The sequence below is a fragment of the Epinephelus fuscoguttatus genome, linkage group LG21 (genome assembly GCF_011397635.1).
Source record: "Epinephelus fuscoguttatus linkage group LG21, E.fuscoguttatus.final_Chr_v1".
NCBI lineage: Eukaryota > Metazoa > Chordata > Actinopteri > Perciformes > Serranidae > Epinephelus > Epinephelus fuscoguttatus.
In genome coordinates, this window is record NC_064772.1 from 24,652,411 (window position 1) to 24,676,901 (window position 24,491).

Consider the following 24,491-nt stretch of genomic DNA (forward strand, 5'->3'; position numbering starts at 1 on the left):
GTATAATCATGCAGATTCATACAATAAGTAAGATAAATCATTGTTGTTAAGATACTGAATGTATCGCCCCCACACACACTCTCTGAAATATTTCTTTGTCTTTTAGAGCATATGTGATTTTTTTCCAATGGTAAACATAAAGACACTTCTTTGAGCCATTGTGCAATATTCGGTTTGCTAATCTTTTTCCATGTTAGAGCTATCACTCTCTTCGCTTGTAATATTCCCATGTTTATGAAGATTTTTTCATGACGGTTTATGTTATGTCCTTCAGGGTATAAGCCAAATAGGAAAACTTTTGGTTCCATAACTAGTCTCACTGACAAGATCTCCTGTATTATTACCCTAACCTCTTTCTGAAATTCCTTTATTTTTGGACATAACCATAGACAATGCAACAATGTACCCTTATCTTCTCCACATCGGTTACAGAGGTCAGGAATCTGCATGTTAAATTTGTTAAGTTTTTCTGGTGTAGTGTACACTTTCATTAGCCAATTGAATTGCAGTGTTTTTAGACGTGTATTACCCATCTGTGTTTGGGCTACTTTACATGCTTTACTCCATTGTTCCATTGTTAATTCCTCCGGGAAATCACTTTTCCATGCATTAAGTTTAGAGACAGAGGACTCAGGAGAAGATGTCATTAGTAAGCCATATAATTTAGATAAAGGGATTTTTAGTTAGAAATTTCTCTCAAGTGGACATCGGGGGAATTTGTGTAAAATGAGTTTGATAAGACCTGATAAAACTCCTGATTTGCAAGTATTTGAAAAAATGTTTACGGGGAATATTAAATTTAGAAACCCATTGTTGAAAGGTTAACAGTCTTCCATCCCCCCAAAATACATCTTTCACTAGTCCCACCCCCATGTCTGCCCATATTTTAAAGCCACCGTCAACTGTACCTAGAGCTAAATATTGTTGCCCCAAATTGGGCTAAAAATGGAGAGGGGAGGGGTTTCTTTCAGATATCTTTGAATAACATGCAAAACACAAATCATATTGTTAAAAATATATTGTCCAGTATGGTGTGTCTGTTGGAGAAAAATAATTTTAGATTGCATATCTTTTAACCTCCCCATCAGTTGCTTAATTTTTTTTAGCTGTTCTTGGGGGGCCATTTGGGTCGCTTCTCGGGCCAATTCGGTGAGCCCTCTCCAGGAATAGCTTTGACTTCAGCAGAGGGATGTCTAGTATTTGCGGGATCCAGGTTTCAAGGAACAAGCATCGTCACCCTCCGCCATCTCCGGTAGATTCACCAGCCTCCGGTTAGCTCTCCTGGACCTTGTCTCCAAGTTGATTTCCTTGTCCTCCATGTCCCTGTTTTTATTTTCGAGGCTCTGAACTTTTACTTGGAGGCTGGCAACTGTGTCCTCAGTGTCAGCGATGTATCTCTGCGTTTACAATACGCTCCATGCATTCTCCGACCTCGGTTCTCTTTCCCTCAATTGCAGCCGTTACTCCGTCAAATCTGTTGGAGAAGTCGGCTTTTAACTCTCTAATAGCTTCGAGGACTGGAGCGTGATTTGGTCCTTCTTTGGCGCTGATGGAGTCCTCCATTGCGCGAAAATAGCTTCTCCACTTTATTTAGTTGGCCCAAATTTAATCTTAGGTTGTGAGGATTTACTACGACCCTTACCTGATTTACCCAGCACCGACGACATAAGGAAGTTTTTAGCGAGGCTGCTGTTTGTGTTTCAATATCAAAAGTTCACTTTATGCTGGTTTTCTTATGTATTTGCTGAGGAGGGAAGTGTGCGTCCACCTAGTGCAGCGATTTACCAAAAGTCCCAATTATTTTTCAAGTTAAACATGTTACAGTAAATGTGTTGACAGTGTTGGAAACCAGAATGAGCTCCAGTGAAAACGAGGTGGCAGAGCTCAAGAGACAGAATGGAGGTAAGTAAAATAAACACCATTGGAAAATACACATTTTTGCAATAATTATGAGTTATTACATTTGGTTGGTGATCAACTATTAACCTGCACAGTAATTTTCCCTTTATCACAGATCTTCTGGCCAGAGTAACAGCGAGTGAAAACAAGATCACAGGTAGGATTACAGAAAAATGCAGGATTACTCAGTTAATCAAGTGACTTCTAAAATAGCAGACAATAGCAACTTCTCAAAGCATTTGTTGATAAGTGGCAATAATATTTCTGACTAACTGACACCTAATGTGTTCAAGTTTAGTTTCACTAATTCTGGCTCATGAATTGATTTCCTACATTCCTTCACTGCGGTCAGGATGAAAGAAAAATGAGGCAGGACTGGTCAAAGGGGTTCAATTACAGAGAGAAGCAATGGCGAAATAAAAAGAATTTATGGCCCAAATTTGTTTGTAGTTTCAGTCATTAACCACAGAAAACATGGCCAGAAAGTAACTTAACTACTTGGATCACTATGCTGAAATGAATGCAGTTGAACTACCAGCAAGCTGCTGCAAAATGTGGTTAAATTACAAATTTAATTACATGTATTCCACTACTCCCCTGAACTGTTGAAGAACTATTAACCTGCTGAGCATCATTTTGTTCATCACAGATCTTCTGGCCAGAGTAACCACATGTGAAAATAAGATCACAGGTAAGATGACAAAAAAATCCATGAACAATGTGAAACCTGACGACCATGATACTAGTTTAGGATGAGTAAGTGAAATGTGTTGACAGTGTTGGAAACCAGAATGAGCTCCAGTGAAAACGAGGTGGCACAGCTCAAGAGAGAGAATGCAGGTAAGTTACATCAACTATTATTAAGTCAAAATAGCATGTTGACTGTGAAAAGGGAATGGGTACACTAAGGAACATATTCAGAGCAGCACAACGCAGAGACACAATCATATTTATCACCACTGTTACTAAATGAAGCAGAAATGATGATATTCAGCTGTTACTGATTCTACTAGAATTCAAAGCCTGCTGGTTATCAGTATCCAAATGACTGCAGTGTCACTGTGCTGTGTAGCTGAATATGATTAGGAGGAAATTATTCTCTCAGTGACATTTGTTCATAGACTGCACATCAGTCAAGTTTTCTCTGCATCTTCCTCATTCACACAGACCATCCAAAGGTGGCCTTCTCAGCTGGTCTTACTGACGCAGGAAACGTTGGACCCTTCAACACTGAGATCACACTTAAGTTCAGCAAAGTCTTCACCAATATCGGCCAGGCCTACAGCCCAACTACAGGTACACAGCTCTTTTATCTACACACATAAATGTGCAAAGGAGTTCTTTACAGAAGGCAAGATGTGACTGTAGTAAGATTTCTGTGGTATGAATTTTCTAAGTCAAACCAATAAAACAAACATCCCTTTGTCTTCTTACAAATGATCTGGAAAGAGAATAAAACCAAGAGCTCCCACAGATTACTGATACAAATCCATGTTTAAGGCCTGTTAAAGCATCAGATAACAACACAAGCACACCTCGCTCAACAGATCAAAGACTATTTTGACCCCTCACTGATTTTCTCCTCTGCTGCAGGTATCTTCACAGCCCCAGTCAGAGGAGTCTACTACTTCAGATATACTGTGTGGGGGGTCAGCACTTCAACTTGGTTCGGTGCTCATCTCTATCACAATGAGAAGAGTATGGCATTTAATGAAGATTACAATGCTGAATCCGCCCATGTTTCCGTGTCTAATGCATTAGTTCTTCAACTGGAAAAGGGAGATGTGGTCTACATGACTCTCCATCCAGGCCGTACTATCAAGGATGATTTGTATAATCGTACCATTTTTAGTGGATTTCTACTTTTTGCTCTGTGAAGTCACCTGTAAAACATCCACAGTCAATTGCATTAAGTTTTGACATCACACTATAAAAAATATCTTCACAGCAACCAGTCAGAGGAATCTACTACTTCAGATTCACAGTGTGGAACAACCGCACTACAGCTTGGATCGGTGCTTATCTCTATCACGATGAGAAGAGAATGACACTTAGTTACGATTACAATGATGAAGTTGGCTTTGTCTCTGTGTCTAATGCATTAATTCTTCAACTGGAAAAGGGAGATGTGGTCTACACGGCTCTCCCTTCAGGCCATAGTATCTTTGATGATTCGCATAATCGTACCATTTTTAGTGGATTTCTACTTTTTGCTCTGTGAAGTCACCTGTAAAACATCCACAGTCAATTGCATTAAGTTTTGACATCACACTATAAAAAATATGTGTGGCAGTTAAAAAAAATCTGCATGTGTGTATTTTTTTCTTGTTTTGAACAAGATGACGGGAATAACAATAAGAAAGTCCTCTGCTGACAATATCAAACAAAGTCTTATAAACAGGAAGAGGATCTTATATTCACTACAGTCACACAACATTATTCTATGAATCCATACATGCGTCCATTCAAGTGAGACAAACACTTAACTCAGTGGTCACTGTGAGGATAACCTGGTATCAGAGTACTGTGAGAGCATCCACTTTGATAAAGACAAAAATGTCAAACAACAAGCCGTTTTACTTGATTCATAAATCAGTTATTTAAAGGTCTTGTCATGAGTCTGTGTTCCCAGTGTGTCTCCCCTCCCCCGTGTCTGTGTCTCCCTCTCTCCTAGAGGCGGGTCCAGCGAGCCAGCAGGTGTGCAGGCTACGCACCTGTTCCTCATTCTCATCAGTCTCAGTTAAAGCCCGGTCTCTCCTGCCACTCGTCGTCAGATCGTCCAGTTTTCCCACGCGGTATACTGTGTTTTGACTCTCGACTCCTTCAGTGATCTTGTTGCCAGTGTTTCCTGTTGCTGCTGCGTTGTGACTTACCTTGTTTCTCCTGTCATCAGGAATCTTCCTCGCTCCACCTGCATTCTGCCTGCGCCTGCTGGATCCGCTCCCGTCTTCACCGTGCCTCACCGTTGTGCCCCACCACCTCGTCTCTCCACCCTGCCTTCGCCCTGCCTCACTGCACTGCCTCGCCATCCAGCCACAACATTCAATTAAAGCACCTTTCACTGATTCCTGTCTCCTTGTCTCGCTTTTGGGTCCCACACTCAGCTGTTTAACGTGACAGAACGATCTGACCATCATGGACCCAGCGGACTCTGACCCGGTTCAACAAGCCCTCTCCTCACAAGGCTCCCTCCTCGGACGTCATGACCACCAGCTGCGACACCTGACTGAGAGCAATGCTTCACTCTCCCACCAAGTAGTGAGTCTTTGTGACCAGGTTGCTGCATTGACTGATCAATTGTCTAAGTTCCTGTCTGCTGCTTCTCCTGGTGTTCTGCAATCCTCCCAGCCAAACCAGAAGGTTTTTGACCATTCAGTAAAGGGGAGGGAGGCTTCTAGCCAGTTATTTACGTTATGGCAGGGACAGCACAGCGTTGCAGACTACTCCATTGATTTTCGAGTGTTAGCTGCAGGTTCTGGGTGGAATGACACATCGTTAAAGGGGGCCTTTTACCGTGGGTTAAGTGAAGTGGTTAAGGATGAGTTAGCTACTAGAGAGGAGGCGGAGTCCCTGGACGTCCTAATCTCTTTAGCCACTAGGATCGATAGTAGACTCAGAGACCGCAGACGTGAGAGGTCCCTCACCCCAGCTGTTTCTTCCTGTAATTCATCAGCCTCCTCTAGTCCCAAGCATGCAGTCAGTTTTCCCTCATCCCCTTCTGTTGCACCCCCACAAATTAATGATGGTGCCCCTGAACCCATACAGCTTGGCAGAGCTCATTTGACTCAGGCAGAGCGACAGCGGAGGATGAGCAACAAGGAGTGTTTGTACTGCGGAAGAAGTGGACATTTTATTGCCTCCTGCACAGCCCGGCCAAAAGATTAGGCTCTCCAGCAGGTGAGGAGCTCTGGTGAGCCAAACCACCTCCTCTGTGTTTCCCCAGCGAGTGCAGGTTCCCGCTTCTCTGGATTCTCCCTCTGGACCTTTTTTCCCTGACAGCCCTAATTGACTCTGGTGTGGAGGACAACCTTTTGGACGCTTCTGTGGCACACCGGCTTAACCTCCAACTAGAGCTCTTGGAATCCCCCATCAATGTGCGAGCTCTGAACGGAACGCTCCTGGACAGAGTCACACACCAAACTGGTCCCCTCCAGCTTCTTCTGTCAGGTAACCATAGAGAATATGTCACCTTGAAAATTTTTCACTCACCCTCTGCACCGATAGTCTTAGGCTACCCATGGCTAAAACTGCACAATCCTCACATTGACTGGTCCCTAGGTAAAATAGTTAACTGGTCCATCAAGTGTCACCAGACATGCCTACAGTCAGCTCTCCCTCCTGCTCCTGTTACATCGCTTCCTGTGAACAAGACACCTCCCAGTCTCACCAATGTTCCCTCGACATATCATGACCTGTTTCCTGTGTTCAGTAAAGATCATGCACTATCTCTGCCCCCACACCGACCCTATGATTGTGCCATTGACTTAATCCCAGGTGCTCCTCTGCCCACCAGCCGTCTCTACAACCTTTCCCGTCCAGAGAGGGAAGCCATGGAGGTGTACATAAAGGACTCCTTAGCCGCTGGTATCATCAGGCCCTCCTCATCTCCCCTGGGTGCTGGCTTCTTCTTCGTTAAGAAGAAAGACACCACCCTCCGGCCTTGCATTGACTTTAGAGGGCTCAACAACATCACCATAAAAAATAAATACCCTCTCCCCCTCCTGAGTTCAGCGTTCGAGCCATTACATTGGAGCGACCATCTCACCTGGGTGGAGTACGCTCACAACTCCCTCGAGTTCTGCCATTGGTATGACGCCTTTTGAGTGTGCTTTGGGGTATCTGCCTCCTCTTTTCCCCATCCAGGAGTCTGACATCGCAGTTCCATCCGTTCAAGCCCACCTTCGGCGTTGTAGACGGATTTGGAAGGAGGCCCGCTCAGCCCTGCTCCGTTCTGCAGAGACCAACCGGCGCATTGCAGACCGCCACCGAGTTCCCGCTCCTGCCTACACTCCCGGACAGCAGGTTTGGCGCTCTAGCAGGAATATTCCACTTAAGACTGAATCTAGGAAACTGGCTCCTCGCTTCATAGGTCCCTTTGAAGTTCTGTCTATAATCAATCCTGTTTCTGTGAAATTGAGACTCCCCAGGACCATGAGGATCCACCCTGTATTCCATGTTTCTCAGCTAAAGCCCGTCCAGGACAGTCCACTTTTTTCCCACGCGGTATACTGTGTTTTGACTCTCGACTCCTTCAGTGATCTTGTTGCCAGTGTTTCCTGTTGCTGCTGCGTTGTGACTTACCTTGTTTCTCCTGTCATCAGGAATCTTCCTCGCTCCACCTGCATTCTGCCTGCGCCTGCTGGATCTGCTCCCGTCTTCACCGTGCCTCACCGTTGTGCCCCACCACCTCGTCTCTCCACCCTGCCTTCGCCCTGCCTCACTGCACTGCCTCGCCATCCAGCCACAACATTCAATTAAAGCACCTTTCACTGATTCCTGTCTCCTTGTCTTGCTTTTGGGTCCCACACTCAGCTGTTTAACGTGACAGGTCCAGTGTGCAGAGTTTAGGGGAATACATCTGCAGAGATGGAATACAATATAATCAGCATGTTTTCTTTAGTGTTAAACCACCAGAAAATAAGTACTGTATTTCGTTGCCTTAGAATGAGCTGTTTAAATCTACAGAGGAAGCAGATCCTCGTCTATGGTGATTGCCATGTTTCACCACCTTGGTTTCTACAGTAGCCAAGAACGGACAAACCAAACACTGATTCTAGATACACGTTTCCCTGTTTTCATTGGCCACTGTAGTTAGCAGCTCCTCTACAACATGCCAAACAGTGTCAGAAAAATACTGACTTTTAACATGAAACTGCTTTATAGAGTGGTTTTACCTGTGTCAATCACTGGGCCCAGAGAGTCACTCATCAGGATGAGGAAATCAACTCACTGGTCTGTAAACTCTCCCTCTGCTGACTACTAGCGAGCTAGCTGCTAGCTAGCCAAGATGAGGTTTTAAGATGGAAACATCAAGGAAAGATGGAGAAAAGTAGGCACCAGCTGAACTAGCATCCTGGTAGCTACTGTACACACGTTGGATAATAAACTGGACGAAATAAAATAAAAAAATAAAAAACATCTCATACATGCAGGTCTATAAAGTTATATACGGTACCTTTAACGTTATTTTAAAGCATGTTTTACAAATGATTTCAAAATAACGCAGCTCAAACTGCTTGATGTTGACTTTAAAATCAGTTCAGTGTTCAAGGATGTTTGGAGCTATTTTTACATTTGTTATCAAAGACATCTGTTTGATTCTCATGCGCCTCCTCACTGAACTGCTTTACGTGTATATAAAGACGGGAATCAAAGCAGACGTGTCAGACTGCATCTGGCTGTCTAAACAGGTGATATTTCAGAATGAGGAGCGCTGCAGTTTTTCTGCCGTTGTTGCTCTGTCTGCAATGGACATGGGCTCAGGGTGAGAGTGGAGAGGTGACAGGGACAGATGCTGAGACAGAGGGGGGAAACAGGCAGGAAGAGGTTCACTTTGAGATACAGGGTGTCGGAGCAGCCCATGATCAGAGCAGCAGCCAGACCAACATCAGCCCTGACATCTGGGCTGAGCTGAAGGAGCTGAGAGACATGGCCATCGAACAAAAGGTGGAGCTGAGGAACAGCAAGAGCAAGATAGAGAAGCTGGAGCAAGAGAATGCAGGTGATACACATCATAAAACATACTGAGTGTCAGTCACACAGTGCTGCACAGATTCATGCACTAATATAATGCTTTACACCCAGCCACACAGGCCAGACTGACAGCCAGTGAAAGCAAGAATGCAGGTAAATATCCGTGTCTATATCTATATCTATATCTAAAAAAATCTACTTGGCAATAAAAATGTTTCATGTGTTCACAGTTTTGGAGGCCAGAATGAGCTCCTATGAAGACGTGGTCAAGACACTCCAGAGAGAGAACAAAGGTAAGCTTTAAAATCTTAAAGTAAACTTTGGCATAATACTGTGTGTTATGTAATGAGAATATATTGAATGAAACTAAGATAAAGGTGAGGGCATGATTAAGCATTTAGTGTCATGTTTTTGCAGTACTGGGGGCCACAGTAACCGCCAGCAACAACAAGGTGGAAGAGCTCAGGAGAGACAACACAGGTCAGCTATAACAATCATTACAAAGTGAAAACACTATATTATGTTCACAGTAAGAACATATTTAGTGATGCAATGATCACAATAAAACTTACAGTTAACCTTTTGGTGAAAACATTGAACATGTTCACAGTTTTGGAGTCCAGAGTGAACACCAGTGAAAATTTGGTGGCGGAGCTCAGGAGAGAAAACATGGGTAAGCTACGAAAACATAATTAAAAAGTACAAATTATAGTGTGGTAGAAAACATGTTGTTGTGTAAAAATCTTTCAGGTGTGATGTGCAAAAGTAACAGAAGAGTTGTCAAAAGAAACATTTTTGCAGAAACATTTCCATTTGCATGAGGTTTTACATCTGGTTGCTCAACTAACCCTCCGATTCATTTTCCCGTCATCACAGATCTTCTGGCCAGAGTAACAGCGAGTGAAAACAAGATCACAGGTATGATAACAAAGTCATCAAAAGTCCAGAACAATGTGAAACCTGACGACCATAATACTAGTTTAGGATGAATAAGTGAAATGTGTTGACAGTGTTGGAAACCAGAATGAGCTCCAGTGAAAACGAGGTGGCAGAGCTCAAGAGAGAGAATGCAGGTAAATTACATCAACTATTATTAAGTCAAAATAGCATGTTGACTGTGAAAAGGGAATGGGTACACTAAGGAACATATTCAGAGCAGCACAATGCAGAGAGACATTCATATTTATCACCACTGTTACTAAATGAAGCAGAAATGATGATATTCAGCTGTTACTGATTCTACTAGAATTCAAAGCCTGCTGGTTATCAGTATCCAAATGACTGCAGTGTCACTGTGCTGTGTAGCTGAATATGATTAGGAGGAAATTATTCTCTCAGTGACATTTGTTCATAGACTGCACATCAGTCAAGTTTTCTCTGCATCTTCCTCATTCACACAGACCGTCCAAAGGTGGCCTTCTCAGCTGGTCTTACTGACGCAGGATCCGTTGGATGGTTTGACACTATGATCACACTTAAGTTCAGTAAAGTCTTCACCAATATCGGCCAGGCCTACAGCCCAACTACAGGTACACAGTTCTTTTATCTACACACATAAATGTGCAAAGGAGTTCTTTACAGAAGGCAAGATGTGACTGTAGTAAGATTTCTGTGGTATGAATTTTCTAAGTCAAACCAATAAAACAAACATCCCTTTGTCTTCTTACAAATGATCTGGAAAGAGAATAAAACCAAGAGCTCCCACAGATTACTGATACAAATCCATGTTTAAGGCCTGTTAAAGCATCAGATAACAACACAAGGACACCTCGCTCAACAGATCAAAGACTATTTTCACCCCTCACTGATTTTCTCCTCTGCTGCAGGTATCTTCACAGCCCCAGTCAGAGGAGTCTACTACTTCAGATTCACAGTGTGGGAGAACCGCAATTCACATTGGGCAGGTGTTCATCTCTATCACAATGAGAAGAGCATGATGTTTAGTTTTGATAAAAATGATGAACAAGCCTATGTCTCTGTGTCTAATGCATTAATTCTTCAACTGGAAAAGGGAGATGTGGTCTACATGACTCTCCCTTCAGGCTATGGTGTCTTTGATGATTCGTATAACCGTACCATTTTTAGTGGATTTCTACTTTTTGCTCTGTGAAGTCACCTGTAAAACATCCACAGTCAATTGCATTAAGTTTTGACATCACACTATAAAAAATATGGAATAAAATAAGTAATAAAAATATCCCTCTGATGACAAGATCAAAGTCTCTACAGTTTCTACAGTGTTAATAAACAGGAGGATTGATTGATTCGTAGGTCTATAAAGTTATATACAGCACATTTAACGTTATTTTAAAGCATGTATTACAAATGATTTCAAAATAACGCAGCTCAAACTGCTTGATGTTGACTTTAAAATCAGCTCAGTGTTCAAGGATGTTTGGAGGTATTTTTACATTTGTTATCAAAGACATCTGTTTGATTCTCATACGCCTCTTCACTGAGCTGTTTTACGTGTATATAAAGACGGGAATCAAAGCAGACGTGTCAGACTGCATCTGGCTGTCTAAACAGGTGATACTTCAGAATGAGGAGCGCTGCAGTTTTTCTGGCGTTGTTGCTCTGTCTGCAATGGACGTGGGCTCAGGGTGAGAGTGGAGAGGTGACAGGGACAGATGCTGAGACAGAGGGGGGAAACAGGCAGGAAGAGGTTCACTTTGAGATACAGGGTGTCGGAGCAGCCCATGATCAGAGCAGCAGCCAGACCAACATCAGCCCTGACATCTGGGCTGAGCTGAAGGAGCTGAGAGACATGGCCATCGAACACAGGAGCAAGATAGAGAAGCTGGAGCAAGAGAATGCAGGTGATACACATCATAAAACATACTGAGTGTCAGTCACACAGTGCTGCACAGATTCATGCACTAATATAATGCTTTACACCCAGCCACACAGGCCAGACTGACAGCCAGTGAAAGCAAGAATGCAGGTAGATATCTGTGTCTATATCCATATCTATATCTATATCTATATCTATATCTATATAAATCTACTTGAGAATAAAAATGTTTCATGTGTTCACAGTTTTGGAGGCCAGAATGAGCTCCTATGAAGACGTGGTCAAGACACTCCAGAGAGAGAACAAAGGTAAGCTTTAAAATCTGTTGTTGGCCATGAGTCCACTTAAGAAGGGTTTGCCAAAAAGCCAGTTTTATAGACTGAGGAGAGTTTGTCAGACTACAGAAGATTTTGTGGAAAAATCATTTGAAATGAAATCAAATTTTCTCGCACAGGGTTATCCCCATGATTGGGTAGAGCAAGCCTACAACTCAGCTCTAGAGAAATCTCGACACGATCTGTTAAACAAAAGTCAGAAAAAAGAAAAACAGTTCTCGGTCATCTGTGTCACTACTTACTCTCCTCGTAGTCATATTGTTAAATCTACATTCATGAAACACTGGCATATATTAAAATCAGACCCGGAGCTCAGTTCCATTTTTAAAGATCCACCTTTATTTGTGTACAAAAGAGGACAAAACCTAAAAGACCGTCTGGTTCATGCTAATTTTTCTAACAAGAAAAAACATAATCAGCCACAACGAACTCGTTTAAGTCCTCTTCTGAATGCAAATTATAGATGTGGAAATTGCGCACAGTGCAACAACTTTAAATCAACATACTTTCCTCATCCTCTTACTGGAAAAAAGTTTCCTAAGCAATAGTCGTGATTTAAACGTATTGGCTATATTTAGCTCCGATTTAGTCTAGCTACATGTAACCCAAATCTAGCCGATTTAATTTTGAAATTGATTAAATGTAATTTTCGCCATTGCAGATGGTGTGTGGTATGATATTCAATCACGTATGGAGAGTCAACAGTAATTAAAATATGTTTATCTCCATTTTTTGGACATGGTCTCTACATAGCCGTATAATTGATGACGTCTACACTTTGGCTATGGTTAGACGTCTACCAAATTTTCACTGACAGCCCAAATTCAGTCGTGATTTAGCCTAGACGTCAGGTCTTCATGTAGACGGCTATTAGACGTTTTTTAAACCAAAAAATGCTTGCAGGGTATCATCACTTGCGCGTCCACTCATGTTGTGTACATGATTCACTGTCCGTGTGGCCTCGCCTATGTAGGTAAGACCACCAGGAAACTTAAACAGAGAATCAGTGAACACAAGAGTGCGATACCTCGCAAGGATGAAGATTATCCAGTGGCAGTTCATTTTAATGAGATGAGACATGACGTGGCCTCCCTCTGCTTTTATGGGATCGAACAGGTTTCGTTGCCACCTAGGGGCGGAGACCTCGACTAGCTCCTAAAAAGAAGAGAAGCATTCTGGATTTTTACATTACAGACCCTGTCTCCAAAAGAATTGAATGATGAGTTATTGTTGAATATAATGTTGTAGATTTATTGCTTATCTGCTGTCTTACCCGGTTGTAGTATTGGTCTACTGCATTTGGAGCATTTTTTGCTGTTTTTCCGCCTGCCCCGGTTGGTACATTCTGGGGCTGTAGGAAATGCTGAAAAAATTCTCTCCTTTCTTCATCCTTGATACATATTTTTTTTCACTTATAAGTATGTGTATATTTGCTATTTATTCTATTGCCAACAGTCGTTACTAAATCTAAAATATTTTTGTACTCTAAACTATTAATGTTTTTATAAAATTTTGAAAATTGGCACTAATGCCCTTATTTGTATATTTCAATTTTTTGTCATTTGACACTATGTTTTCAAAAATGTTTTCTTATAATATAAGTCAAGACACTACGATGGTGGCTGTTTATTAATGATTGCTGTTGTTCTCTGACAGGTGGTGCTCATCAGAAATGTTGAGCCCTCCAGTCCTCTAATTGGTTAATTGCATCCACTTTGGATACATATATATATGAAATGTTGTGATACTGCCTGAAATGCCTGATGAAGGTCACACCGACCGAAACGTTGCTTAAAGAAAAATAAGAGAGTGAGACAGTGTGCGGGAGCCTTTTTTGATTTTTAAGCTTTAAAATCTTAAAGTAAACTTTGGCATAATACTGTGTGTTATGTAATGAGAATATATTGAATGAAACTAAGATAAAGGTGAGGGCATAATTAAGCATTTGGTGTCATGTTTTTGCAGTACTGGGGGCCACAGTAACCGCCAGCAACAACAAGGTGGAGGAGCTCAGGAGAGACAACACAGGTCAGCTATAACAATCATTACAAAGTGAAAACACTATATTATGTTCACATTAAGAACATATTTAGTGATGCAATGATCACAGTAAAACTCACAGTTAACCTTTTGGTGAAAACATTGAACATGTTCATAGTTTTGGAGTCCAGAGTGAACACCAGTGAAAATTTGGTGGCGGAGCTCAGGAGAGAAAACATGGGTAAGCTACGAAAACATAATTAAAAAGTACAAATTATAGTGTGGTAGAAAACATGTTGTTGTGTAAAAATCTTTCAGGTGTGCTGTGCAAAAGTAACAGAAGAGTTGTCAAAAGAAACATTTTTGCAGAAACATTTCCATTTGCATGAGGTTTTACATCTGGTTGCTCAACTAACCCTCAAATTCATTTTCCCTTTGTGACAGATCTTCTGGCCAGAGTAACAGCGAGTGAAAACAAGATCACAGGTATGATAACAAAGTCATCAAAAGTCCAGAAAAATGTGAAACCTGACGACCATAATACTAGTTTAGGATGAATAAGTGAAATGTGTTGACAGTGTTGGAAACCAGAATGAGCTCCAGTGAAAACGAGGTGGCAGAGCTCAAGAGAGAGAATGCAGGTAAATTACATCAACTATTATTAAGTCAAAATAGCATGTTGACTGTGAAAAGGGAATGGGTACACTAAGGAACATATTCAGAGCAGCACAACGCAGAGAGACATTCATATTTATCACCACTGTTACTAAATGAAGCAGAAATGATGATATTCAGCTGTTACTGATTCTACTAGAATTCAAAGCCTGCTGGTTATCAGTATACAAATGACTGCAGTGTCACTGTGCTGTGTAGCTGAATATGATTAGGAGGGAATTATTCTCTCAGTGACATTTGTTCATAGACTGCACATCAGTCAAGTTTTCTCTGCATCTTCCTCATTCACACAGACCGTCCAAAGGTGGCCTTCTCAGCTGGTCTTACTAACGCAGGACCCGTTGGACCCTTCGACACTGAGATCACACTTAAGTTCAGCAAAGTCTTCACCAATATCGGCCAGGCCTACAGCCCAACTACAGGTACACAGCTCTTTTATCTACACACATAAATGTGCAAAGGAGTTCTTTACAGAAGGCAAGATGTGACTGTAGTAAGATTTCTGTGGTATGAATTTTCTAAGTCAAACCAATAAAACAAACATCCCTTTGTCTTCTTACAAATGATCTGGAAAGAGAGTAAAACCAAGAGCTCCCACAGATTACTGATACAAATCCATGTTTAAGGCCTGTTAAAGCATCAGATAACAACACAAGGACACCTCGCTCAACAGAACAAAGACTATTTTGACCCCTCACTGATTTTCTCCTCTGCTGCAGGTATCTTCACAGCCCCAGTCAGAGGAGTCTACTACTTCAGATTCACAGTGCTCGGGATCTGCCCTTCAGCTTGGATCGGTGCTTATCTCTATCACAATGAGAAGAAAATGACACGTAATTACGATTACAATGATGAACACGGCCATGTCTCTGTGTCTAATGCATTAATTCTTCAACTGGAAAAGGGAGATGTGGTCTACATGGCTCTCCCTTCAGGTCATGGTATCTTTGATGATTCAAATAATTATAACATTTTTAGTGGATTTCTGCTTTTTGCTCTGTGAAGTCACCTGTAAAACATCCACATTCAATTGCATTAAGTTTTGACATCACACTATAAAAAATATGGAATAAAATAAGTAATAAAAATATCCCTCTGATGACAAGATCAAAGTCTCTACAGTTTCTACAGTGTTAATAAACAGGAGGATTGATTGATTCGTAGGTCTATAAAGTTATATACAGCACATTTAACAATATTTTAAAGCATGTATTACAAATGATTTCAAAATAACGCAGCTCAAACTGCTTGATGTTGACTTTAAAATCAGCTCAGTGTTCAAGGATGTTTGGAGCTATTTTTACATTTGTTATCAAAGACATCTGTTTGATTCTCATGCGCCTCTTCACTGAGCTGTTTTACATGTATATAAAGACGGGAATCAAAGCAGACATGTCAGACTGCATCTGGCTGTCTAAACAGGTGATATTTCAGAATGAGGAGCGCTGCAGTTTTTCTGGCGTTGTTGCTCTGTCTGCAATGGACGTGGGCTCAGGGTGAGAGTGGAGAGGTGACGGGGACAGACGCTGAGACAGAGGGGGGAAACAGGCAGGAAGAGGTTCACTTTGAGATACAGGGTGTCGGAGCAGCCCATGATCAGAGCAGCAGCCAGACCAACATCAGCCCTGACATCTGGGCTGAGCTAAAGGAGCTGAGAGACATGGCCATCGAACACAGGAGCAAGATAGAGAAGCTGGAGCAAGAGAATGCAGGTGATACACATCATAAAACATACTGAGTGTCAGTCACACAGTGCTGCACAGATTCATGCACTAATATAATGCTTTACACCCAGCCACACAGGCCAGACTGACAGCCAGTGAAAGCAAGAATGCAGGTAGATATCTGTGTCTATATCTATATCTATATCTAAATATATCTACTTGACAATAAAAATGTTTCATGTGTTCACAGTTTTGGAGGCCAGAATGAGCTCCTATGAAGACGTGGTCAAGACACTCCAGAGAGAGAACAAAGGTAAGCTTTAAAATCTTAAAGTAAACTTTGGCATAATACTGTGTGTTATGTAATGAGAATATATTGAATGAAACTAAGATAAAGGTGAGGGCATGATTAAGCATTTGGTGTCATGTTTTTGCAGTACTGGGGGCCACAGTAACCGCCAGCAACAACAAGGTGGAGGACCTCAGGAGAGACAACACAGGTCAGCTATAACAATCATTACAAAGTGAAAACACTATATTATGTTCACATTAAGAACATATTTAGTGATGCAATGATCACAGTAAAACTTACAGTTAACCTTTTGGTGAAAACATTGAACATGTTCATAGTTTTGGAGTCCAGAGTGAACACCAGTGAAAATTTAGTGGCGGAGCTCAGGAGAGAAAACATGGGTAAGCTACGAATACATAATTAAAAAGTACAAATTATAGTGTGGTAGAAAACATGTTGTTGTGTAAAAATCTTTCAGACGGCCTGTTAAAGCATCAGATAACAACACAAGGACACCTCGCTCAACAGATCAAAGACTATTTTCACCCCTCACTGATTTTCTCCTCTGCTGCAGGTATCTTCACAGCCCCAGTCAGAGGAGTCTACTACTTCAGATTCACACTGTGGAGGTCTGCTCTTCAGCTTGGACCGGTGCTTATCTCTATCACAATGAGAAGAGAATGACGTATAGTTTTGATCTAAATGATAACCGCTGTGTCTCTGTGTCTAATGCATTAATTCTTCAACTGGAAAAGGGAGATGTGGTCTACTTGACTCTCTACCCAGGCAGTGGTGTTTTTGATGATTCATTTAATCGTACCATTTTTAGTGGATTTCTGCTTTTTGCTCTGTGAAGTCACCTGTAAAACATCCACAGTCAGTTGCATTAAGTTTTGACATCACACTATAAAAATTTGTGTGTCAATTAAATCCAAAATAATCTGTTGTATGTGTGTATTTTTGTCTGGTTATATGAACAAGATGAAGGGAATAATGATAAGAAAGTCCTCTACTAACAACATCAAACACTGTCTGTAAAGTTTGAAATTAAGTTCTAGTTTCAACAAACAAGGAAAGGATGTCATATTTACTCCTACAGTAACAATTAACTCAGTGGTCACTTAACGAATAAGATAGTATCAAAGTAATGTGAAACACTTATGGATTACTGAACGGCCAACCAGGGGCCAAAAGCGCCAGGACCCCCTGACGTTCAGCTGCCAAATGTCACTCAAATTAACATCTACTGACCAGGAAGTGAATATAATTACCACAAAGAGATGTAAAGGAACTACAAAGAGACACAAAACAACCTCAAAAACACACAAAATGACCAAAAAGGACACAATTTTCCTTTAAAGCGACCCAAATTGAGCTTTAAAGAAACACACAACAACACTACAACCTCAAACCTCAACCAAATACACCTCAAAGAGACAGAAAATGACTTCAAACAGACACAAAACGACCACAAAGAGACACAATAAAACCAATTGACGATACTGCATACAACAGCTTCTCTACTTCCATTTTACTCATCATTTATATATTTATTATGTATCAAAGACACAAAACAACCTCAAAGAAGCACATTAAGACCAAAAAAGATAAAATTTTCCTTAAAAGAGAGCAAAATTGAGCTTTAAAGAGACACACAATGACAACAAAGACATGTAAATGAACTACAAACAGACACACAACGGCTACAAAGAGATACAGTAAAACTACACACACCTCAAAGAGACATCAAAAGATTTCAAACAGACACACAACAGCTACAAAGAGATACAGTAAAACCATACACACCTCAAAGAGACATCAAAAGACTTCAGACACAAAAACAACTACAAAGAGACAAAAAAACAACCAAATAAACCTCAAAGACACACAAAAGGAGTTTAAAGAGCCCCAAATGTACTCTTAAATGACACAATATGACCTTAAAGAGACACAAACCTACAAAAATGACCTCAAACAGACACACAACTAGAAAGAGACACAATACAACCAAATACACCCCAAAAAGACATTAAATGACTTCAAATTACTACAAAACGACTTCAAAGAGACACAAAACGACTACGAGACACAATAAAACCAATTACACCTCAAAGAGACATAAAATGACTTCAAACAGACACAATACAACCACAAACAGACACAATAAAACCAAATACACCTCAAAGAGATATAAAATGACTTCAGACAAACACAAAATGACTTCAAAGAGACACAAAGCAACTACAAAGAGACACAAAACAGCTACAAAGAGACACAATAAAATCAAATACACTTCAAAAAGACATAAAATGACTTCAAAGAGACACAAGCGACTACAAAGAGACACAAAACGACTACAAAGAGGCACAATACAACCAAATATAACTTGAAGAGACATAAAATGACTTCAGACACACACAAAACGACTTCAGAGAGACACAAAGCAACTACAAAGAGACACAAAATAACTACAAAGAGATATAATAAAACCAAATACACTTCAAAAAGACATAAAATGACTTCAAATAGACACAAGCGACTACAAAGACGCACAAAACAACTAAAAAGAAACACAAGATGACTAAAAAGAGACTTAATACAACCTAATACACCTCAAAGAGACACAAAACGACTTCAAAGAGACACAAAGCAACTACACAGAGACACACAATAAAACCAAATACACTTCAAAAAAACATAAAATGACTTCAAACAGACACAAGCGACTACAAAGACGCACAATACAACCAAATAGACCCTAGAGACATAAAATGACTTCAGAGACACAAAGCAACTACACAGAGACAAACAATAAAACCAAATACACTTCAAAAAAACATAAAATGACTTCAGACACAAGCGACTACAAAGAGACACAATACAACCAAATAGACCCTAGAGACATAAAATGACTACAAAGAGACACAAAATAACTACAAAGAGACACAAAACAACTACAAAGAAAGAAGCACAAGACAACTAAAAAAGAGACACAATACAAACACACCTCAAAGAGATACAAAATGGCTTCAAAGAGCCACATGTATTCCTAAAAGAAACAAAATTACCTCAAAGAGAGACAAGACCACAAACAATTGCTGACAACTACAAAAGATACAAAGCAACAACAAGAAAAAGAGAGGAAGCAAGCACAAAGTCTTTGTGTCTTGCTCCTGTGTAGGCGAAGGGGTGGGGCCTTTTACATGTCTGCTCCCAGGAGCCCATATTCTCATAATCCACCCATGCTGTGAAGGTATCCATTTCAGTAAATACAACAACATCCAAATGACAAGGCCTATAGTCATGATTCATTATGATCTGTTATTTAAAAACCACATCTCAGTTTCAGAATGATTCATCATCATTTGGCAACTTTCGTGCGCAGTTGAAAGCAATGAGCCAAGTGTTGCTGGCTTAAAGGGACAAAAAAATCTTACCTTTGCACTCATGCGAGCAGCAGAGCAGAGACCAGTGTGGACTGTAACAGCATAGAGATATGGGTCAGACGGGGAGTTGTCAGAAAGATAGTGGACTCTGAGATTTGCCTTGGAGATGACATCTGCTCTCCTACACAACACCAGCCCCGGCAAGTACAGGCACACACACAGCACCAGTACACCCAGTACTGTCAGATCACTGGACACACTGAGGTGGCAGAGAGGGAGAGAGGAGACACTGTTTGATTTTATATATATATTTTTTTCATTCTCATGAAATGACTGAGTGAGGCAAATGTATGCTTCTCACTCACAGAAAATTAAAAAAATCTGCAAATACGAAACAATGACAGAAACCTTCCTCTGTTTACTTCCTATAAGAAAATATTCAAATTACTGCTGCAGTTTAAGCAACAGAGAGGTTTTGTTTTTTGGTTTCATACGTCACCCAAGTCTAAAGAGGATGAGGTCACCTTAGGAACGGGTCCAGACCGGTGGTGTCATGGCTGCTCTGGATCTGCTGCTGCACCACAGTCAGCGGCCTCAACCGGTGACAACTGAGATACAACAGCAAGAAGTGATTCATTGATGTTAATCGTCACTATGTACATTTATTTCTTGCATGTGTGTGTTTCTCTGTGTGAAGGTCTCGTGTTCTCATGCCCACACATATTTAATCCATGCCTTACCTGCAGTTGACTGCAGCAGTTGTGTCTGCATGCTGTGTCCTGCAGCCGTGGTGTGTCCAGGCCCCCTGGTGGCTGTCCCAAGACAAGCACAGGCTGCTGTCCACTATGAGACTGTAGCTGACCTGTTCACTCAGGTGCTTCTGTCTGGGTGTTTTCCCGAAATCAGCATTCAGCAGGGCCAGGTGACCAGCGCCTGGAGCTAGAAATGGAGTTTGGTAATACACGGATGGATGGATGAAGACACTTAACGCATTACTTATCCTTTTTCCCCTTAATGTTGATCATTCATTACAAGTTAATGTTAGTCAGTTATGAACTGATGAGAGTTTACTTGTATAATTGTTGGTGTCTGATGCTGTTTTGTATGTATTTTCTTGTGTATTTATATAGAGACCCCTGTAGTGACTAACAAGCCACTGAGGGGCGAACGGATTAACTTGTTCCGGACGTGTGCACTGGGCTAACAATAAAACCAATGTCCAGTGCGAGTTATCTCAATACAATATACACATGCTCACCATAGCACACAAAGCTCCACCCTGTGTTCAATTTAATAACTGCAAGTGTATATTTATATTTACCTTGTCTAGATAAGGATAGAATAAACAAATAAAACTATATCATGGCTCCAACAACCCATAAAGGGATGGCATTGCAAACTGGCATTGCAAAGTCAGGTAATTTAGGATATCAGGCAAAATGGGACATCTTGGGCTCTTCATATTTGACATGTCCCAGCCTTGAAAAATACTGGAAGGATCTTTTCCAAACCTTATCCTCAATATATAACTTTGACCTGCAACCCAACCCTCTGGCTGCCCCTCTTTGGCACCATCAGGGGGGATGATGTACACCTGACACAAGTTCAGCGCCGTACACTGTCTGTTACCTCTGTGCTGGCCAGATGGGCAGTTATAATCAGATGGGAGTGAGTTGTAATAGAGCTGAATTTTGTAAAGCTACCTTTGTTAAATGCTGCTGTTGTCCCAGGCTTCATGAGTAGAGAGAAGTCTGCTAGTCGCTAGGCTAATTTATACAATGTAAAATGCCATAGGCTTGTGCTAAAAACATTAGCATGTTGTATTTGTGAGGAAAATGTGTCCAGATAAAGACAAGTGTTTGTCTGTGAATGCTGTGAGTTATAGTGAAACTGATTTGTGGACTTGTGTTTGAAAATGTTTCTATTAAGCCATGTTTAATGTGTGTTTAATGTGTGTTTTGAATCAACTAAACTTTAAAGCACTTCATAGAAACCTCAACCACTGACTAGTGTTTTGGAGGTGTAACTGCAGAGTGACACAGACACACCACTGTACAAGTATAAATGCTCACAACAGTGTAGGCCACGTGTGTAGGCTACGGCATAGGGTCTGCCACACAAGTATAAATCCCCTTTAAATGCAATTATAGCATCAAAACCCATGCAAATACAAGAAAGTGGCTTTTAAATAGCTGTCCACTGCAGTGACCACTACACGAGAAAGGGCCAGACTGGCTGCTATTCTTAAAGATGGAAGAGCAGAATGAAAGGGAAATGCTACAAACAGAATAACTGTTCTATAGTCTGCATCTTTTATCATTAGTAATAGTAACAGAGTAATACTCTCATTACAGAGTAATGTCAGTATTGGATTGTTAATACCATGATGAGTAAAAGACTTGAAATGACATGCACTGACTGAATTTCCACTTTGCTTAAGCCCTTTTAGATATTCACTAACACATACTGTAAAAAAAAAAAAAAAAAAAAAAGATTTTAACTTTATAAAATGACAAGTTATTTCAGGGATGAAAAGACAAGGAGGGAGGAGGGACAGAGCTGAACCAATAGATTTCTCACCTCTGAGGTAGGATGGGGGCAGGGTGAAGCGTGCAGTGTTGCTCTCCCAGTGGTGAATCCTGTGCAGGTGGTACGTACCGGGAGTCGGCCTCTCAAACATCCTGCCACAACAGACACTTTTAGCTTGATCTATTACTCAAAAACTCATTAAGATTACTGCATTGTGTTAAAGTCTGGTCTATGGTTAGGAAAAATGTGGGTGGCATTCTGGCTTCCTGCTGGCTCCTTTGGTCACAAATCACTCTTTTACTCCATCTCTGACTGATGCAGAGAGTTTCGGCTGTATCACTGAGAAAGGCATTCATTCCTTCAAAGATCTTTTTATCATTTCAGCAGTTACAAACTGAATTGGACATACCACATACTTTTTTTTTCTTCAGATATTTACAGGTACTTAACTTTGTCAAACAAAGCACTGCATCCTTCCCTAATTTACCGATCCGTTAACCAACTGAATCTATATTTCTGTCAAACCCAATGATCAAAGGAGGCGCCTCTGTTATTTATTATGCACTTGAGTGTTCGTGTTTAGATTGTACCACTTCCGTAGATTATTTAAACGCAGCCTGGGCAAATAATTTCAGGGTTGCTAATTCAGAGGAGTCATGGACAAAAGCCGAATTACTATTTATATTTTTATTAGTTTGTGCTAGAGAAATTTTTATTAAAATATTGCACAGACTTCACTTCAAAAAATAAGCTCTGTAAAATGTATCCAAATATTAGTCCAGCGTGCGACTGTTGAGAGCAATCACCAGCCTCACCAGCCCATATCTTCTGACAGTGCCCAAGAGTGACAACATATTGGCAAAATGTTTTTTCAGTCGCTATCAGACGTCCTGTGCATCCTGATCCACTGACCGCACTCTTAGGTATTAAAGGTTCTGATCTTGTGTTAACCAGCATAACATGATATGTAGATTGATATTATTAAATTAGAAGCAATGCACCACCTGCAGTTGGAAAAGATTAAATTCTCATTAAGAGGGTGTGAAAACAAATTCTACCAGATCTGGCAACCCTTTATAGACCACTTGAAGAAAAATGCACTAAGTCCTTCCGCTAACTCGCCTGATTTAAATGACACAAAACACTGTCGATCTGACATCCACCTACATACCCCTTTTTTATTTTATTGTTTTCTTGCTTTAATCTTTTTAAAACAGAACGATACATTTTATTTGTAAGAATTATATTTTGCAAACTTGTGTCTTTTTCTATCCACCTTATTCCTGAGGGCGCTACTGTGGAAATGATTATGTGCATAACTTCCAGTGAGATAGTGGAAGTAGCAGTAAACTAGTTCGTCCCATAGACTGTCTGTGGTTAGTCCCAGTGGCTACTCTTGGTGGCTAACCGCCAACACTGGTTCTTTTCGAAAGTAATTTGCCTTCAGTTTAACAGAGCTTTGGTACCCATTGCACTGTCCGTGTCTGTAACGACTAACAACCATTCTCAACTAAATTTTTGTCTTCAGCAACTGTGTGTTGAAGATGTATCCAGAACAAAAAGGGATTATTCCTGTTGCTAAAGGGACCATTGATATGAGAAGTAAAACCACAAGAGTTTCATGAGACATAGCGAAAAAGTATTAAATCAGAATTAGCAGAAGAGAATGACACCTAGACTGACACGTCCGTCAGTACATGATATCCCTGTCTTTCCCCATCTGACTTAATTCTCAACCTACATTAGAAAATAAACTCAGCAACATACTTTGAAACATGTAATTAGTCATTAGAGCTGAGAATTTGTTACTGATTTACCGTACTTCCTTTATATCATATGAAAAAAATGCCAAGTTATTTTTTTTCTACTACTTCATATTACTATTACTGAAGTCTGCTGCTAAATTCAGCTTCATATTTCACTCAGAACAGTTTTTAATAAATCAGTCGTTAACGCAGACGAGCGGAGGATTGAGCAAGGATGAGCCATTAAAACAACCTCCTTTTTCTTACTTATGCATGGCTTTCTCAGCCCAAACAGCACTGTCACCTTCAACAAACCCATGCTCTGTTTATGCAAGCTCCAGGTAGATACAATGCTGATACCTTTCCTAGCACATTCACCATACTCTGTTTCACACGCTACATAGCATAACTCCAATATAAGATAAAGTTTAAGGAGATAGAGAAGATAAACTCACAGGCTATCTCAGCCCAAACAACACTGCCACCTTCAACAAACCCA

General features: G+C 40.8%; 3 protein-coding genes across 23 annotated transcripts in view; 2 read left to right on the forward strand and 1 right to left on the reverse strand.

Annotated features, from left to right (window-relative positions):
* Positions 1 to 15,456, forward strand: part of LOC125881545 (protein Daple-like) — a 31,597-nt gene extending 16,141 nt beyond the window's left edge. For 2 of the 21 annotated variants that reach the window (XM_049564669.1, XM_049564668.1), the window contains exons 8-15: positions 1,840 to 1,902; positions 2,015 to 2,056; positions 2,549 to 2,590; positions 9,603 to 9,665; positions 14,146 to 14,187; positions 14,280 to 14,342; positions 14,670 to 14,798; positions 15,096 to 15,433. In XM_049564669.1, the coding sequence (XP_049420626.1) occupies positions 1,840 to 1,902; positions 2,015 to 2,056; positions 2,549 to 2,590; positions 9,603 to 9,665; positions 14,146 to 14,187; positions 14,280 to 14,342; positions 14,670 to 14,798; positions 15,096 to 15,379 (728 nt within the window). In that variant the 3' untranslated portion in view covers positions 15,380 to 15,433. Of the gene's footprint in view, positions 1 to 1,839; positions 1,903 to 2,014; positions 2,057 to 2,548; positions 2,591 to 9,602; positions 9,666 to 14,145; positions 14,188 to 14,279; positions 14,343 to 14,669; positions 14,799 to 15,095 lie in introns of all 21 variants that reach the window. The other 19 variants (XM_049564658.1, XM_049564660.1, XM_049564672.1 and 16 more) reach the window with 17 other exon arrangements.
* Positions 1 to 24,491, reverse strand: part of LOC125881532 (polycystic kidney disease 1 like 1) — a 76,642-nt gene that overhangs the window by 34,443 nt on the left and 17,708 nt on the right. Inside the window, exons 24-27 of the mRNA XM_049564640.1 lie at positions 22,299 to 22,399; positions 20,459 to 20,657; positions 20,243 to 20,326; positions 19,770 to 19,977 (exon numbers count right to left, since the gene is read on the reverse strand). Coding sequence (XP_049420597.1) covers positions 19,770 to 19,977; positions 20,243 to 20,326; positions 20,459 to 20,657; positions 22,299 to 22,399 — 592 coding nt within the window. The remainder of the gene's footprint in view (positions 1 to 19,769; positions 19,978 to 20,242; positions 20,327 to 20,458; positions 20,658 to 22,298; positions 22,400 to 24,491) is intronic.
* On the forward strand, positions 15,758 to 17,134 carry LOC125881553 (uncharacterized). Its single transcript, XM_049564693.1, has 6 exons — positions 15,758 to 16,088; positions 16,172 to 16,213; positions 16,291 to 16,353; positions 16,478 to 16,540; positions 16,671 to 16,733; positions 16,907 to 17,134. The coding sequence occupies exons 1-6, from the start codon at positions 15,812 to 15,814 to the stop codon at positions 17,014 to 17,016; spliced, it is 618 nt and encodes a 205-aa protein (XP_049420650.1). The 5' UTR covers positions 15,758 to 15,811; the 3' UTR covers positions 17,017 to 17,134.

Excerpts from the sequence above, each read along its gene's own strand:
- LOC125881553 (XM_049564693.1), top strand. The coding sequence starts at position 15,812 with ATGAGGAGCGCTGCAGTTTTTCTGGCGTTGTTGCTCTGTCTGCAATGG. Across the intron at positions 16,214-16,290 it reads CAGTGAAAGCAAGAATGCAG|TTTTGGAGGCCAGAATGAGC; the intron begins GTAGATATCTGT and ends ATGTGTTCACAG. Across the intron at positions 16,734-16,906 it reads GCTCAGGAGAGAAAACATGG|GTATCTTCACAGCCCCAGTC; the intron begins GTAAGCTACGAA and ends CCTCTGCTGCAG.